The sequence below is a fragment of the Myotis nattereri genome, assembly GCF_964212035.1.
Source record: "Myotis nattereri genome assembly, chromosome: 12".
In the NCBI taxonomy this organism is placed as follows: Eukaryota; Metazoa; Chordata; class Mammalia; order Chiroptera; family Vespertilionidae; genus Myotis; species Myotis nattereri.
In genome coordinates, this window is record NC_138087.1 from 22,978,508 (window position 1) to 22,992,063 (window position 13,556).

General features: G+C 36.6%; 1 protein-coding gene across 1 annotated transcript in view; it reads right to left on the reverse strand.

The window, feature by feature from the left end:
* DENND4C (DENN domain containing 4C) overlaps positions 1-13,556 on the reverse strand; it is a 125,279-nt gene that overhangs the window by 61,202 nt on the left and 50,521 nt on the right. The window contains exons 6-10 of the mRNA XM_081104264.1: positions 10,474-10,712; positions 8,902-8,968; positions 7,763-7,821; positions 6,758-6,902; positions 2,602-2,777 (exon numbers count right to left, since the gene is read on the reverse strand). Of these exons, the coding sequence (XP_080960390.1) occupies positions 2,602-2,777; positions 6,758-6,902; positions 7,763-7,821; positions 8,902-8,968; positions 10,474-10,712 (686 nt within the window). The remainder of the gene's footprint in view (positions 1-2,601; positions 2,778-6,757; positions 6,903-7,762; positions 7,822-8,901; positions 8,969-10,473; positions 10,713-13,556) is intronic.

Genomic DNA, 13,556 nt, shown 5'->3' on the forward strand with positions numbered 1-13,556 from the left:
CTGACATTGAAGTAGAACTACATGTATCAACATGGATGAGTCTCACGAAGAATGGCAAGTGTAATAAACACCAACTTCAAGATGATGCAAGATATGTACACAGGGTTTCAGATTTATTGGTAATATTCTATTTTTTCCAACTGCATGGTGGATACATGGGAGTTATTTACATTATCCTCTATAATTTTTGGGTATCTGGAATATCTCACTATTCTTTAAGTACAATTAAGCAAAGAATTTAAAATTATTTAAAGAAAATGTTTTAATCAATAAACATTTTTAGAAGTTACTTAAAAATGACAAAATTAAGAATTTCCATGTTATTCAAAAGAGTAAATAAAAAAAGTAAACATCTGAGATACAACTTCATAAATAATCATTTCCAAAAGCATCACAATGTATACAATCCTGAAATAACTGTTTTTCAGGGATAACAGCTAAAAAACAAGAAAATGTTGCTAAAAGAAATATTTAGTGCATACAAGTAGTTTATTTCCAGGCTATAAGTAAAGTTACATATACCTAGTAAAGAGCCACCACAATTATAGTTTCTAACTACAATGGTAGATTCACTTCAAAATTATTTTTAAAGTTACAACAAATGCCCCAGCTGGTGTGGCTCAGTGGATAGAGCGTCAGACTTCAGACCAAAGGATCCCAAGTCATTTCCAGTAAAGGGCACATACCTCAGTTGCAGGTTCCTCCCAGGCCCAGGCCCTGGGCAGGGTGAGTGCAGGAGGCAACCAATTGAGATGTTTCTCTCACATTAATGTTTCTTGTATTTCTCTCTCTCTAAAAATCAATAGAAAAAATATCCTCGAGTAAGGATTGAAAATAAAGAAAGTTACAGCAAATGTTTTCTTCTTTCCTTAAGTTATTCCTTTGGCTCACGTTGGGATGTTTTTCCAACCAATTCTATTGCTGTGACCACTGAAGTCTCATCAAAGTTCTTACTCTTTATTTTCTCCTAATCTCAAACAGTATAGAATAAGTACTCCAAGATCTAGAAGTTGGCACCAACATGAAGAAATTTTCCATACTTACTACATTTTCCAGTAAGGAATGGGGGAGTGTGGAGCGGTTTGCTTTTAGGCATCTATCAGAGCTGCTTCCTTTATTAATGTGGTACACTACTCTCTGAACTCGTTATAGCACTACTGTATATATTTATCACCTCCAGTAAACACAAACTATGACTAATATATTTTTTTAATCCTCACCCAATGATCTGTTGTTTCTTTATTGACTTTAGAGAGAGAGGTAGGAGGAGAGAAAGAAACATAGAGAAAGAGAGAAAAAGATTAATTGGTTGCCTCCCACACATGCCCCTATCTGATGCGCCCCTACCAGGGATGGAACCTGCAACCTACATGTGCCCTGACTGAGAATCAAACCCATAATGGTTTGGTGTATAGGATGAACAACCAATTGAGTCACCCAGTCAGGGAAAACTATCACTGATTTTTAATATCAATTTCTCTGCACAAAATGCATCCTTACAGCCTGGCCGGTGTGGATCAGTGGTTGAGGGTCAATCCATGAACCAAGAAGGCATCACTTAATTCCCGGTCAGGGAACATGCCAAGGTTGCAGGCTGAATCCCCAGTAGGGGGCCTGCAGGAGGCAGCCAATTGATGTTTTTATCTCTCTGTTCCTCTCACTATCTCTGTATCCCTTTCCCTTCCTCTCTCTCTAAAATTAATAATAACATTTTTAAAAATATATTTTATTAATTTTTTACAGAGAGGAAGAGATAGGAATAGAGAGTTAAAAACATCAATGAGAGAGAAACATCGATTAGCTGCCTCCTGCACAACCCCTACTGGGGATGTGCCCGCAAACAGGGTACATGCCCTCGACCAGAATTGAACCTGGAGCCCTTCAGTCCGCAAGCCGACGCTCTATCCACTGAGCCAAACCGGTTAGGGCAATAATAATATATTTTAAAAAAATAAACCCTTATAAAATTTAAATCTTGACAACTAAGGAAATGACATATTACCCTATATTGTAACTCAACTCAAACAGGTAAACCTATTCCTTAAAAGCTTACACATGGATTTTGAATTAAACCTAGAAAGTATATAACTCTTCAGCTGTGAAAGCAGTGTTTAACCTTTTTAAAAAAATCCTTATTCTCTTTTGATAAACATAAATATTTACTGCCTGCCATTAACATTACTATGCAAATATAAACTACTATAATGCAGAGATGTTCTTTTCAAAACCATAGAGCTTTCTAGGATTCTGATACTTTGTTCTGGTTGTGACTCACTGATGAAGACTTTTTAAAAATATATTTTTATTGATTTCAGAGAGGAAGGGAGAGGAAGAGAGAGACAGAAACATCAATGATGAGAAGGAATCACTGATTGGCTGCTTCCTGCACACTGGACCGAACCCACAACCCAGGCATGTGCCCTTGACTGGAATCGATCCTGGGACCCTTCAGTCTGCAGCCCAATGAGCCAAACTGGCTAGGGCTGATGAAGACTTATTAACAACTTTTAAAAATAGCATATTTCTAGATGCTGTCAATGAGCTATATCTAAATATGAGGAAAAATATAAATGGGAGATAACATAAAAAGAATCAACTTACATATATAACATGTTTGTATCCAAGTCAATGCAAACAACATCTTGTGGTGGGTCATGCAGATCAAAATACCTTGAGTCAACTCCAACTATAAATGGTACAGGTGCATTAAGCACTGCCGCCAGTGAGAGAGGACAAAGGGGAATATATGGGCACTGCCACTGAAATGGAAAGATCATCTGGGGAAAAAGTTTTTAAAAATTAGCCAAATTAGAAATTTGCAATAAAATTATGTAATTAACTAATATTAATGAAAGGGACCACTAAAGAAGCAGTTAAGTCTAGTTTCTTTTACCATAAACATCATTTCAAAAACTAAATGACTATAAAATATTATTAAACAATACAATGAGCCAATGTAATTAAAACCTTTAAGCATGACAATGATCACAAGCACAATAAAAATGCTAACAGCTCTTTGGATGTTAGTCCTTCTAATGTCTATATAAAACCCACATTCAGTTTTACAGAAAAAGTCAAAGTATAGTATTGCCTAAAAAATTATAAAACAAACTCATGATCTTTAAATCTCATGCATTTCATCTATATATTAAGTCTCAAGATAACCTTTGACTAAAATCCAACTAAAAGCACCAAGGAATCAAAAAAAAAATTAAAATGATTCCCTTGGGAATGGTAATACTCAATTGAAAATTTCAACAACAAAAATTTCCTAACCACTCAAATAACAAAATTATCCAACTTCAGTGAAGCTTGACATCATAAAAATAAAGGTGAAGAGATCAGCAAAAGAAGATATATGCATGGTCCATGGACACAGACAGACAACTGTGGTGATGGCCAGAGTGGTGGATGGGGTAAGGGCTGGGTAGAAGAGGCTGAAGAGGGGAGAATGGAGGATATCTGTAACAGTGTCAACAATAAATAAGTAAATAAAATAAAACATACCTTAAGAATCTTTACCAGGTTTGCTTTACATAGCTCTACCTTAATTGTATCACATACGCTTATGTGTTTTTTTAAAAGATAAGGTTAATTAAAAATCCAGATCAAAATTTTAATGATCAGCTAATATTAAATTTTTAATTACTGATGATAAAATTTTTCCTCTACTATAAAAATTCTTGCTGTCTTTCAAGGTCTAGTTCAATTCCTATCATATCCATCATCCCTCACTCCAAAGAAATGCCCTTAGCATTTACTATCTCTGCCCGTTATCCCAGGTGGTTATTCAAAACTAGAGGCCCGGTGCATGAAACTCGTGCACGGCGGTGGGAGGTGTGCGCACGTGTGTGTGTGTGTGTGTGTGTGTGTGTGTGTGTGTCCTTCAGCCCAGACTGCACCCTCTCCAATCTGGGAACCCTCGAAGGATGTCCAGGATTGGGCCTAAACGGGCAGTCAGACATCCCTCTCACAATCCAGGACTGCTGGCTCCCAACCGCTCGCCTGCCTGCCTGATTGCCCCTAACTGCTTCTGCCTGCCAGCCTGATCACCCCCTAATCACTCTCCTGCCAGCCCGATCGACGCCTAACTGCTCCCCTGTCGGCCCGATTGCCCCCAAACTGCCCTCCCTTGCTGGCCTGGTCACCCCCAACTGCCCTCCCCTGCCAGCCATCTATGTCCACATGGGGGTGGTCATCATATGTGTTGGAGTGATGGTCAATTTGCATATTACTCTTTTATTAGATAGAATGGGATTTTATCTTCATTCATTTACTCACCAAATATCTGAGTATTTAATAAGTGCCAAGCACTGTTCTAGATGATGGAGCATAACAGTGAATAAAACAAAGATCCCTGCCCTTATGAGGTATACAGTTTAGCATAAGAGTTAGCAAACTTTTTCTGTAAAAGATAGGAAATGTAGGACTTGTGAGCCATATTGTTTGTCACAATACTTAACTGACTTCATGCGTGAAAACAATCATAGGTAATATGTAAATAAATGGCCTATGTCCCAGTAAAATTTTACAAAATCAGGTGGCAGGCAGGATTTGATTCCTGGACCATAGCTTGCCAACTCCTGATCTAGCAGGAAGAGACAGAAAATAAACAGAAGACATAATAAATGAAATACAGACCATGTCAGAATTGCTAAGCGCTACAGAAAAATGAAAAGTCAAGTGAAGGGGATTAGAGTTCAGAAGAAAAGGAAACAAGTTGTATTATTAAATAGGGCAAACAGGGTAAGCCTCCTTAAGAAAGTGACAACTGAACAGAAACCTGAAAAACGTGAAGGAGGGATTTAGCCACAGGGATATCCAGAAGGGGGCTTCGAAGAGAAAGAATAGCTTTAAGGCTTTAAGGTATGGGGCCTGCCGAATATGCTTCAGGGGTAGCAAGGAGTCCAGTGTGGTTGGAACAGAGTAATCAAGGGGGAGAGTATTAGAAAATGAGATCAGAGGACACAGAGATAGAGCCACTAGCACAGAAAACTTGTAAGGACTTCAGAGTTCCTTCAGTGAAAACTGTCTTCTGTTCACCTGCAACTACATAAGAAATTTTGGTATAAAGCTATCTGACAGCAAAATATGACACCCTTGTCTTCACCTTTGACTTATGCAGCACAACCTTAACAGGGTCACTGTTATAAAAATACTCATTTGTTTCATTAATTTTTGCTACAGAGCTCCATTGATTATTTTATATTCTTTGATATTCAAATCATTCTCCTTTTGAAGAATTTATCCTGTCATCATTCTTTTCTATTTTCTCTTCTTCAAATTGCTTAACTGCTAAATCCTCATTTACCAGTGGTACTGCATGCAATTCAGGGAGCTCTCCAACATTAGTGACATATATTCCATGCAATCTTGCATTTTTCATAAAATTTCTAATTTTATGTTACAATTTTCCACCTGTTCTTGAACTACACTGCTGAAATTAATCAAGAGACTGGGCCACAAAGATTCTGACAAAGGGGCATGGATGTTTTATAGGAAGGAATATTTGAGTGGGAACTTGCTAAAATTGGTCAGTTCATTAACAAATATTTTCATGTTATAATGACTTTTACTTTCACATGCAACGGTGGAAACTTGAACATTAATCCTATGTAATAATAGACAAACATGGTAATTGACCATACCTTCACTGAGCCTCCCATTGGCTAATCAGCGTGATATACAAATTACTGCCAACAAAGATGGCAGCTAATTTGCATATACCAGCTGGGAGCGAAAACTGAAGACACTGTAGAAGGAAGCCAAGCAACGGAGCCGAGGTAGCGGAGACGGGCGGGAGAGAAGCATCAGAGACTGGCGGGAGAGAAGCGGCAGAGATGGGCGGGGTAGCAGCGGCAGAGACGGGAGCAAAGCCCTATTCTTGCAGGAATCTTCCTGCAATGGGCTTCTAGTATGTACATTATGAAGTTATTTGCTTCCCATAGATCGTTGTTTTCAGTCCTTGAAGCATTTCTCAGACCAGATTAAGATCTTGGAGACATATTCCATTTGTTGATTTAACAAGTATTAATTCAGTGCTTGCTCTATGCTACCAAGCATTTGTACATTATCCTATTTCAAAATCACTTAGAATTTTCTACATGTTAATGGCTCACAAAGATTAAAAGTTAAAATTGGAAGAAAGTTGAACAACGTAAGCCAATGAACAAAAATAGATCCAGAGACAGAGAAGCATTGAACAGACCATCAAACCTCAGAGGAAAGGCAGGGGGGAGGGGGGCGGGGGGGGGGGGCGTGCACGTTAAGAGACCAACCAAATGACTTACTTATATGCATGCATATAAGCATAACCAATGGGCACAGACACCAGGGGGTGAGGGCATGTGTTGGGGAGCTGGGAGTGGCCAGGGAGAGGTCAATGGGGGAAAAAGGAGACATGTAATACTTTAAACAATAAAGTTTTTTTTTTAAATTGGGAGAAGGTAACTGTGTAATTTATTTCCATTAATATTAGATCAGCTGATATTGGCCAGAGCCTCTCATTTAATATAGTAAGTTTCATTCACAAGTTTTATTATTATATAATCACATAGATTCTCTGAAAAACTCTAGAATGTGAACAATTAGAATTTGAAAGTTTCTCTCAAATAGAGAAAATTTCTCTTTGCCAAACTATTATTTTATGTTAGACTTATACTGGTAATTCCAAAGTTGCTTTCGTTAAAGAAACTTTATCTTCAGAGTAAAAATTTTGTCAATAATTCTGTGCTAAAAGGAAAAATACTATACTTACAGCTACAACAGCTTCAGCTACTCCAGTCAACACAGCTGGCCTCAGAGAATGCAGCAGAATCTTACTCTCAAGTAAAACAAAGAGCAGCAATGTTGCACAATTCTCAGGACCCAGATTCATTAACAAGGTGCTAAAGTTGGCTCCACTAGAAAAAGAGAGAAAAAGTGATGATTATGAACTATTTTGCTAAAACATGTTAAGATATGCTTATTAAATTATTTCCTACATATTAACAGAGTTAGAATCTAGTGTTAACTTCAAATTCTGATTTAGTTATCACTGAAAAGTAGCAAATCTAATGAAACAGTTTAACAGAATGATTCAAATTCATCCCTTGGTAACAAAGGGGTATTTATCAGCAAATATATTCCTGAAGATGAACCATATGAACAGACTCAAAAGAATGGAGATAGGGGTTTGGGGGTTGGGAGGGAAGAACATATACAAAGGTTTGTCAGATTCAAGAAATTGAAATAAATCTATTGTCACTAAAACATAGTAAGGGAAGGGATGAAAATAGCAAGAGATTATGCCAAAATAAAAATAACACAATTATGTTTGCATTCACAAAAGAATACAGTGGCCGCAGTATGAATAAAGAATTAAAGGGGGGTAAAAAACAAAGACAATCAATTAATAGGTACTTAAGTGGTCCAGGTGAAAGATCATGCTAGCCTAGACAAGTGATGCAGATAAAGAGAAGCTAATAGATTTAAGACATTTCAGGAGGTTACAATCAGTTCACCCTGAACATGCAGTTATGAACTGAATATGGGGAGGGGAGATGAGAAGAAAAGGAAGGTATTCCTTACATCTAATCTTGCAACTCTCTTAAGTATTCTATTTTTTAAATGGCCCCACCATTCATCAAGCTTTCAAAGTTAGAAACATTACAGCTATCCTTACATAGTTTGAAAAAATAGCACTCTTATCCTAACCCTTAAAATGTTTTAAAGCATTCTGCTCCAAATGAACAAATATATTCTTTTAGATAGCATTAGTTACCTTAATGGTAAAGGTGTGGAAACTGGCTGCGATAATATTAGCGCATCATGGACTGATAGCTTAAAAAAAAAAAGATAAATAAATTAACCAAGCCAATTTTGAAACCTAAACATTTAGATCATGGATAAAATGGAAAACACTTTCCTGTGCAGACTAAAACAACAGTTTTGGAAACATGTACTAAGATATAAAACAATAGCTGTGTTTACTCAGAAGTACTGTAGTAGTTCTTTTTAACCAAATTGTTAATTCAATTGAATTTTGATTCAGTTAATTAGTGAAAATGTAATTACCTTAAAATTATGAAATAATTGCTTTTTAAAAGCCTCAAATTTACATGCTGGTAAGCAGTTGGAAGTTACTTAAAACTTATTAATACAAGTACATTCAAGATTAATATTTGACTTAATGCTATCATATCACATATAATATTGATAACATCTTAGAAAAACTTTTTTAACTGCTTGCTTCTATAGATCAGTGCTACTCAAAGTGCCAATTTGCAAACCGTTATGGGTACAGGAAGAGATAATATATAAATGGAGAGCAAGCCATTAAGAAATTTTTATGGCAATCTGACACTGCCCACACATCCAATATCACGATCAGTGAACTTATGTCTTTGAACGGGATATAGACTTGTTCATATCTATACAGATCTTACATAGTAAGTTCCATATATCACAAGCTGTATACTTATGTAGGTCTGCCACAGATTGGAAATTTAAAAAAACATAGTCCTTTAACACAGATAGTTTGAAGAGCACTATTATAGACTATTTCACTTTTACTTTCCAACCTTAACTCATTTCATATTTAATATCAGTCACTCCCATATTAAAAACATGCCCATAATTCTGGGTTTTAAGTTATGAAAATCAGCTATATCAAGTCTATACATGAACCAACGTTGATAATGTCATGAATCAGTAATTAAAATTATTCCAATTCTGTACACCCAAAATTTAAAAAAAAAACAGTACAAAGGATGTTTAGTAAAGATATAAAATACTGGAAATTCAAAGACTTTATGAATGCATACTACTCCAACTCAAACTCAAAGAGCCACAGAACCCCCACTCTGCAATGACGATAATGAACATATCCAGGGCTCCCCTCAAATATACTTTTTTGATTACCTGTACAAGGATTCTTGGTCTTTGTGGTGAAGGAAAGGGAATATTTTGCATAAAATGTGAAATGTGCCTGGAAAAAAATTGGAAATAAAAGTCATAATTACTTTGCTAAAATGCTTCATAGATTTTTTTAAAATCTTAAATATCATTATATTATCTTCCCAAATATGACAAAGCCGCTTACCTAAAACTTATCCTAACCAAATAAATTTAGTGTAAATAAATGTACTCATCCTACTACTTCTGAAATGCACAACGTATTTCTTAATTTAAAGTCCACATTATCCTCTATTATTGACAGAAAAATAAGAGTAACATGAATATGATTTTCATGAAAGAAGCAAATTTATATTTCCCTGATTATCAGTGCCAATATGGGAATCAACTAACTGATATCAAAAATTAAAAATAACATAGAATTTAATCCTAATAATTAAATATTAATTAAATATAAATGTAATATAACTATTTTACTATAACTTGGGGCAAACCACTTACCCTCTCTGTTTTCCCACCTAAAAATAATGCTTGTTACATTTCTCCAAAGTTTTAAGATCTTAGAGGCCACTAAAATGCAAAGTATTACTTCAACTGATAAAACATCACTACATGGATTTTATTTTCAAAAACTATTTATGAAAACTTAATTTTTCAAAAGACTGCTATATTTTCACTCACATTAAATTTTCATTCAAACTATTTTAAGATAATCTGAAGGTTGAAAGTTAAATCTAGAATTATGAATCATTAGATTGTCATTCCACGAGTACAATCTGAAAGTTGAAACCATATTTCTATACCAAGGTGTGATAAGTTTATGCACAGTACTTTACTCCCAACTTATCCACTAAACTAGTACATTTTGATGGTACTCTATCTGCTATAATGGAAAAATTTTCAAATTGTAACAAAAATCTATGTCTACGAGTATATATAATAGATTTCCACCAAGCTCTTGACAACTCTTGGTTTGTTAGTAGGATACATAAATTATTTACTATAATAAACAAAGGTCAATGTGCCACTAGAAGTCAGAAAAGACATGGCTTTCAAAAGACAGAGGCTCCACGTATATCTTTCTTACTCACAAAAGATTTCTATGACAAAGGGAATCCTAAATAAAAGGGAAAACATGTAGAATTCTGCCAACACTAAATCCGAAACCTCACTTTTAACATAAATTTCTAAATAAGCTTAGAGATGTTTTACAGTTAGACTTTGGAATGGCCACTGGTATGACTGTGTATATATGTGTATATCAACAGCTACTTTTCTCTTGGTTATTAGAAAATGAATAGGAAGAACACACAGTACAATGTATGTAAGTTTCTTCCTCAGCTGAAGTCTCAAAAGAAAATTTGGTCATCCTCACCCACCACTCCTCAATTTTAAATTCAGTCAATGACTCAAATAAAAAGGGAGCAAGTAAAAAGTAGGGTGACTGTGACTCCCCTTCCAACTTTGCTGCTTAAAGTCAGGTAAAGAATGAAATAAATATATATCTACACACACACACACACACACACACACACACACAGTTTTTCCCGCAGACATCTCTTTCGTCATTATACATACTTTTCAATGGGAAGAGGATGTGGTCCAGACACAGAAAGTTTGTAGATAAACATGAGAAATTTTCTAAAAGCTTCAAAAAAAGGCCAGTGTGAGAGTAAACAAATGCATTTGTTTGAATTGATGGATTTGGAGACCATTTTTCTCTCCACAGGTGTCAATAGGCCCAGCTGCATAAGCTGTTTCTCTGTTAGAAGTTCCCAAGAGTAAGGTTCATAAAACTGGATGGCAGCTCCATATACCTACAGAGCAACAGAATTCCATTATAAGATTTCAGGGTTGTTAAAAATTAATTTCTCTTTTTCTCTTATTCCACAGAAATATTTGCTTAGAATGCATGACAGATAAATGAAAAGAAATATCTTGACATTGTTGATGGGAATATAAAATGGTGTGGCTGCTGCTGAAAACAGTTTGGCAGTGCCTCCAAAAGTTAAATAAAAAATAACCAAGAAAAAAACAAACAAAAAAGAATAACCGGATGACACAGCAATTCCACTCTTAGGTATACAAGTATTCCCTGCTTTTTGAAAGTTCACATTATGCCACTTCCCTTTTATAAAAGACCTATATTAGCACCTATTTACACTAACAGAATTAATACAAAGAGGATTTTCACTTTTATGAAAGAAGGCAAAAAGCAAAAATAGCATTCAGGAAAAAAAATAGCATTCAGCATTTGTTTGGCAGCCAGCAATATAGAAGCAGTATGCACGCACCCCAGCAGTGAGAGTAGTATCACCAAGCTCCTTCCTGGGGAACCACACTCATCATCTCCACATCAAGCCCCCACACTTTGAACTGTATCTGTGCTTTATTTTGACTTATTTGTGCTTCTGTTTGCAAGATGTGTCCTAAGGTATCAGCCTCAGAGAGCTCATAAGGGTATTATGCTTAGCATAAAATGGCATGATTAAGCGTTTTGATCGTGAACTAAAGACATCCTACGTGTGTTGAACTTGCCTAGTCCATTTGTACTATTTACACAAAGAGAGAAAGAAATTTGAAAGCTGCCAAAGTTACTATTGGTTCTCTTAGAAGCAAAGTGGTCTCCTTTAGTTGGCATCCAGTTAATGGATACAATGGAAAGTCTATTATTTGAGTGGATTGATGGGTGTACACAGCATGGTGTGTATTTATCATGTCATCCTGCTTTTACTATATGTTAGTGTTGCTTTAGGTTTTATGTGTTATTTAGTATGGTTTGATAGGTTATTTTGGGGATTTGGGAATGCTCAAAGTTTTTTCTATATAAATTAATGGTAATTGTTTCTTCACTTTACATCACTTGCAAAAGATTTCATAGGAATGCTCTACTTTTGGAGAGTAGGGGAAACCTGTATACCCAAAAGAATTCAAAAGAGGAACTCAAACAGATATTTGTACACCAATGTTCATAGAACAATATTCACAAAAGCCAAAAGGTGGAAACAACCCAAATCTCCACCAACAGATGAATGGATAAACAAAATGTAGTTATATACATGTGATGGAATGTTATTCGTCCTTAAAAATAAATAAAATTCTGATAGCTACAGCAACATAGATGAACCCTGAAAATACAATGCTAAGTGAAATGAGCCAGACACAAAATATTATATTATTCCATGTATATGAGCTAATTGAACAAGCAAATTCATAGAGACAAAAAGTAGAATAGAGGTTACCAGGGATGTGAGGTGAGGAAAGCTTCTGTTTAGGGTGATGAAAAAGTTCTCAAACTAGAGAGTAATACTTACATAAATTGTATGACTACTTAGTAATATATATCATATTAACCCTTGTCCTTTGTTTAAAAATATATTGCTGATTTCAGAGACAAAGGGAGAGGGAGAGAGAAACACCAATGATGAGAGAGATTCCTGCATGCCTCCTACTGGGGATCTAGCCCACAACCAGGGTATGTGCCCTTGTCCAGAATCAAACCTGGGACCGAGAGTCCACAGGTCAATGCTCCATTCACTGAGCCAAACTCTTGTCTTTATAGATATAACACTCGCAGATACAATTATTTCAAAGTGATCTCAGAGGTTTTTTAACAAGCATCTCAATGAGGCTTTGTTGTTCTCTACTTGTCAAATTTGGTAACTCAAGTGTTTGGAGATCTTAAAATGTTCATTTTTATTTACAGCTTTCAAATAACAAAATCGTTAAATGATTATTAAGTTAAAAAGTTAGCTTAGTTGTAAGCAGTACAGTTAATATATGGCCTTCATTCAGTGAGTGTTTCACTATATTTCAGATACTACACTTGATTTTAACCCTCCATTATCTTTAATACAGAGGTTGCAAACTTGTAGGATGAGGCTGCCAATGTATTTTGTTTGAGCCACAAGAGTCAGCTTTGGTTAATTATAATCCTATCTAATAAAAGAGAAACATGCAAATTGACCATAACCCCGACACCCTTCCCATTGGCTAATAAGGGTGATATGCAAATTAACTGCCAACCAAGATGGCGCCAGCAGCCAGGCAGCTGAAGTGAACAGGAGGCTTGCTTGCTCCAATGATGGAGGAAGACAAGGTCCCCACCTGCTGCTGCCAGCCTCTCAGCTTGCACTCTGAGCAACTATGTTGCAATTATAGAAGCTAAACAAACTCCAGAAACCTGCTTTCAGCCAGCTGGGCTTCAGCCAGCAGGATCGCAACAGTGTTTCAATTATAGAATCCAAACAAACCCAGTACCTGCTTTCAGCAGCCGAGGTCTCAGAGATGGAGCTGAGCCTCAGAGCTGGAGCGGGCTCTCAGCTCCAGTGACAGCCATAGAAGGTAAATAAATCCCAGAATAAAAAAAGAAAAAAGAAAAAAAGGAGAGGTTGGGAGCTTCAGTCGCCCGCCAGCCTGAAAACGGCCCTCAGCCCCTCACCCAGACTGGCCAGGCACCCCAGTGGGGACCCCCACCCTGAAGGGGGTGTGACCAGCTGCAAACAGCCATCATCCCCTCATCCAGGCTGGCCAGGCACCCCAGTGGGGACCCCCACCCTGAAGCAACAAGATGGCGGCTAATTTGCATACTGAAGGCGGGCGGCAGGGGCAAGGCTGTCCGCGGTCCGGGACCCGGATCTGTGACCCTGCCGGGCGGGAGG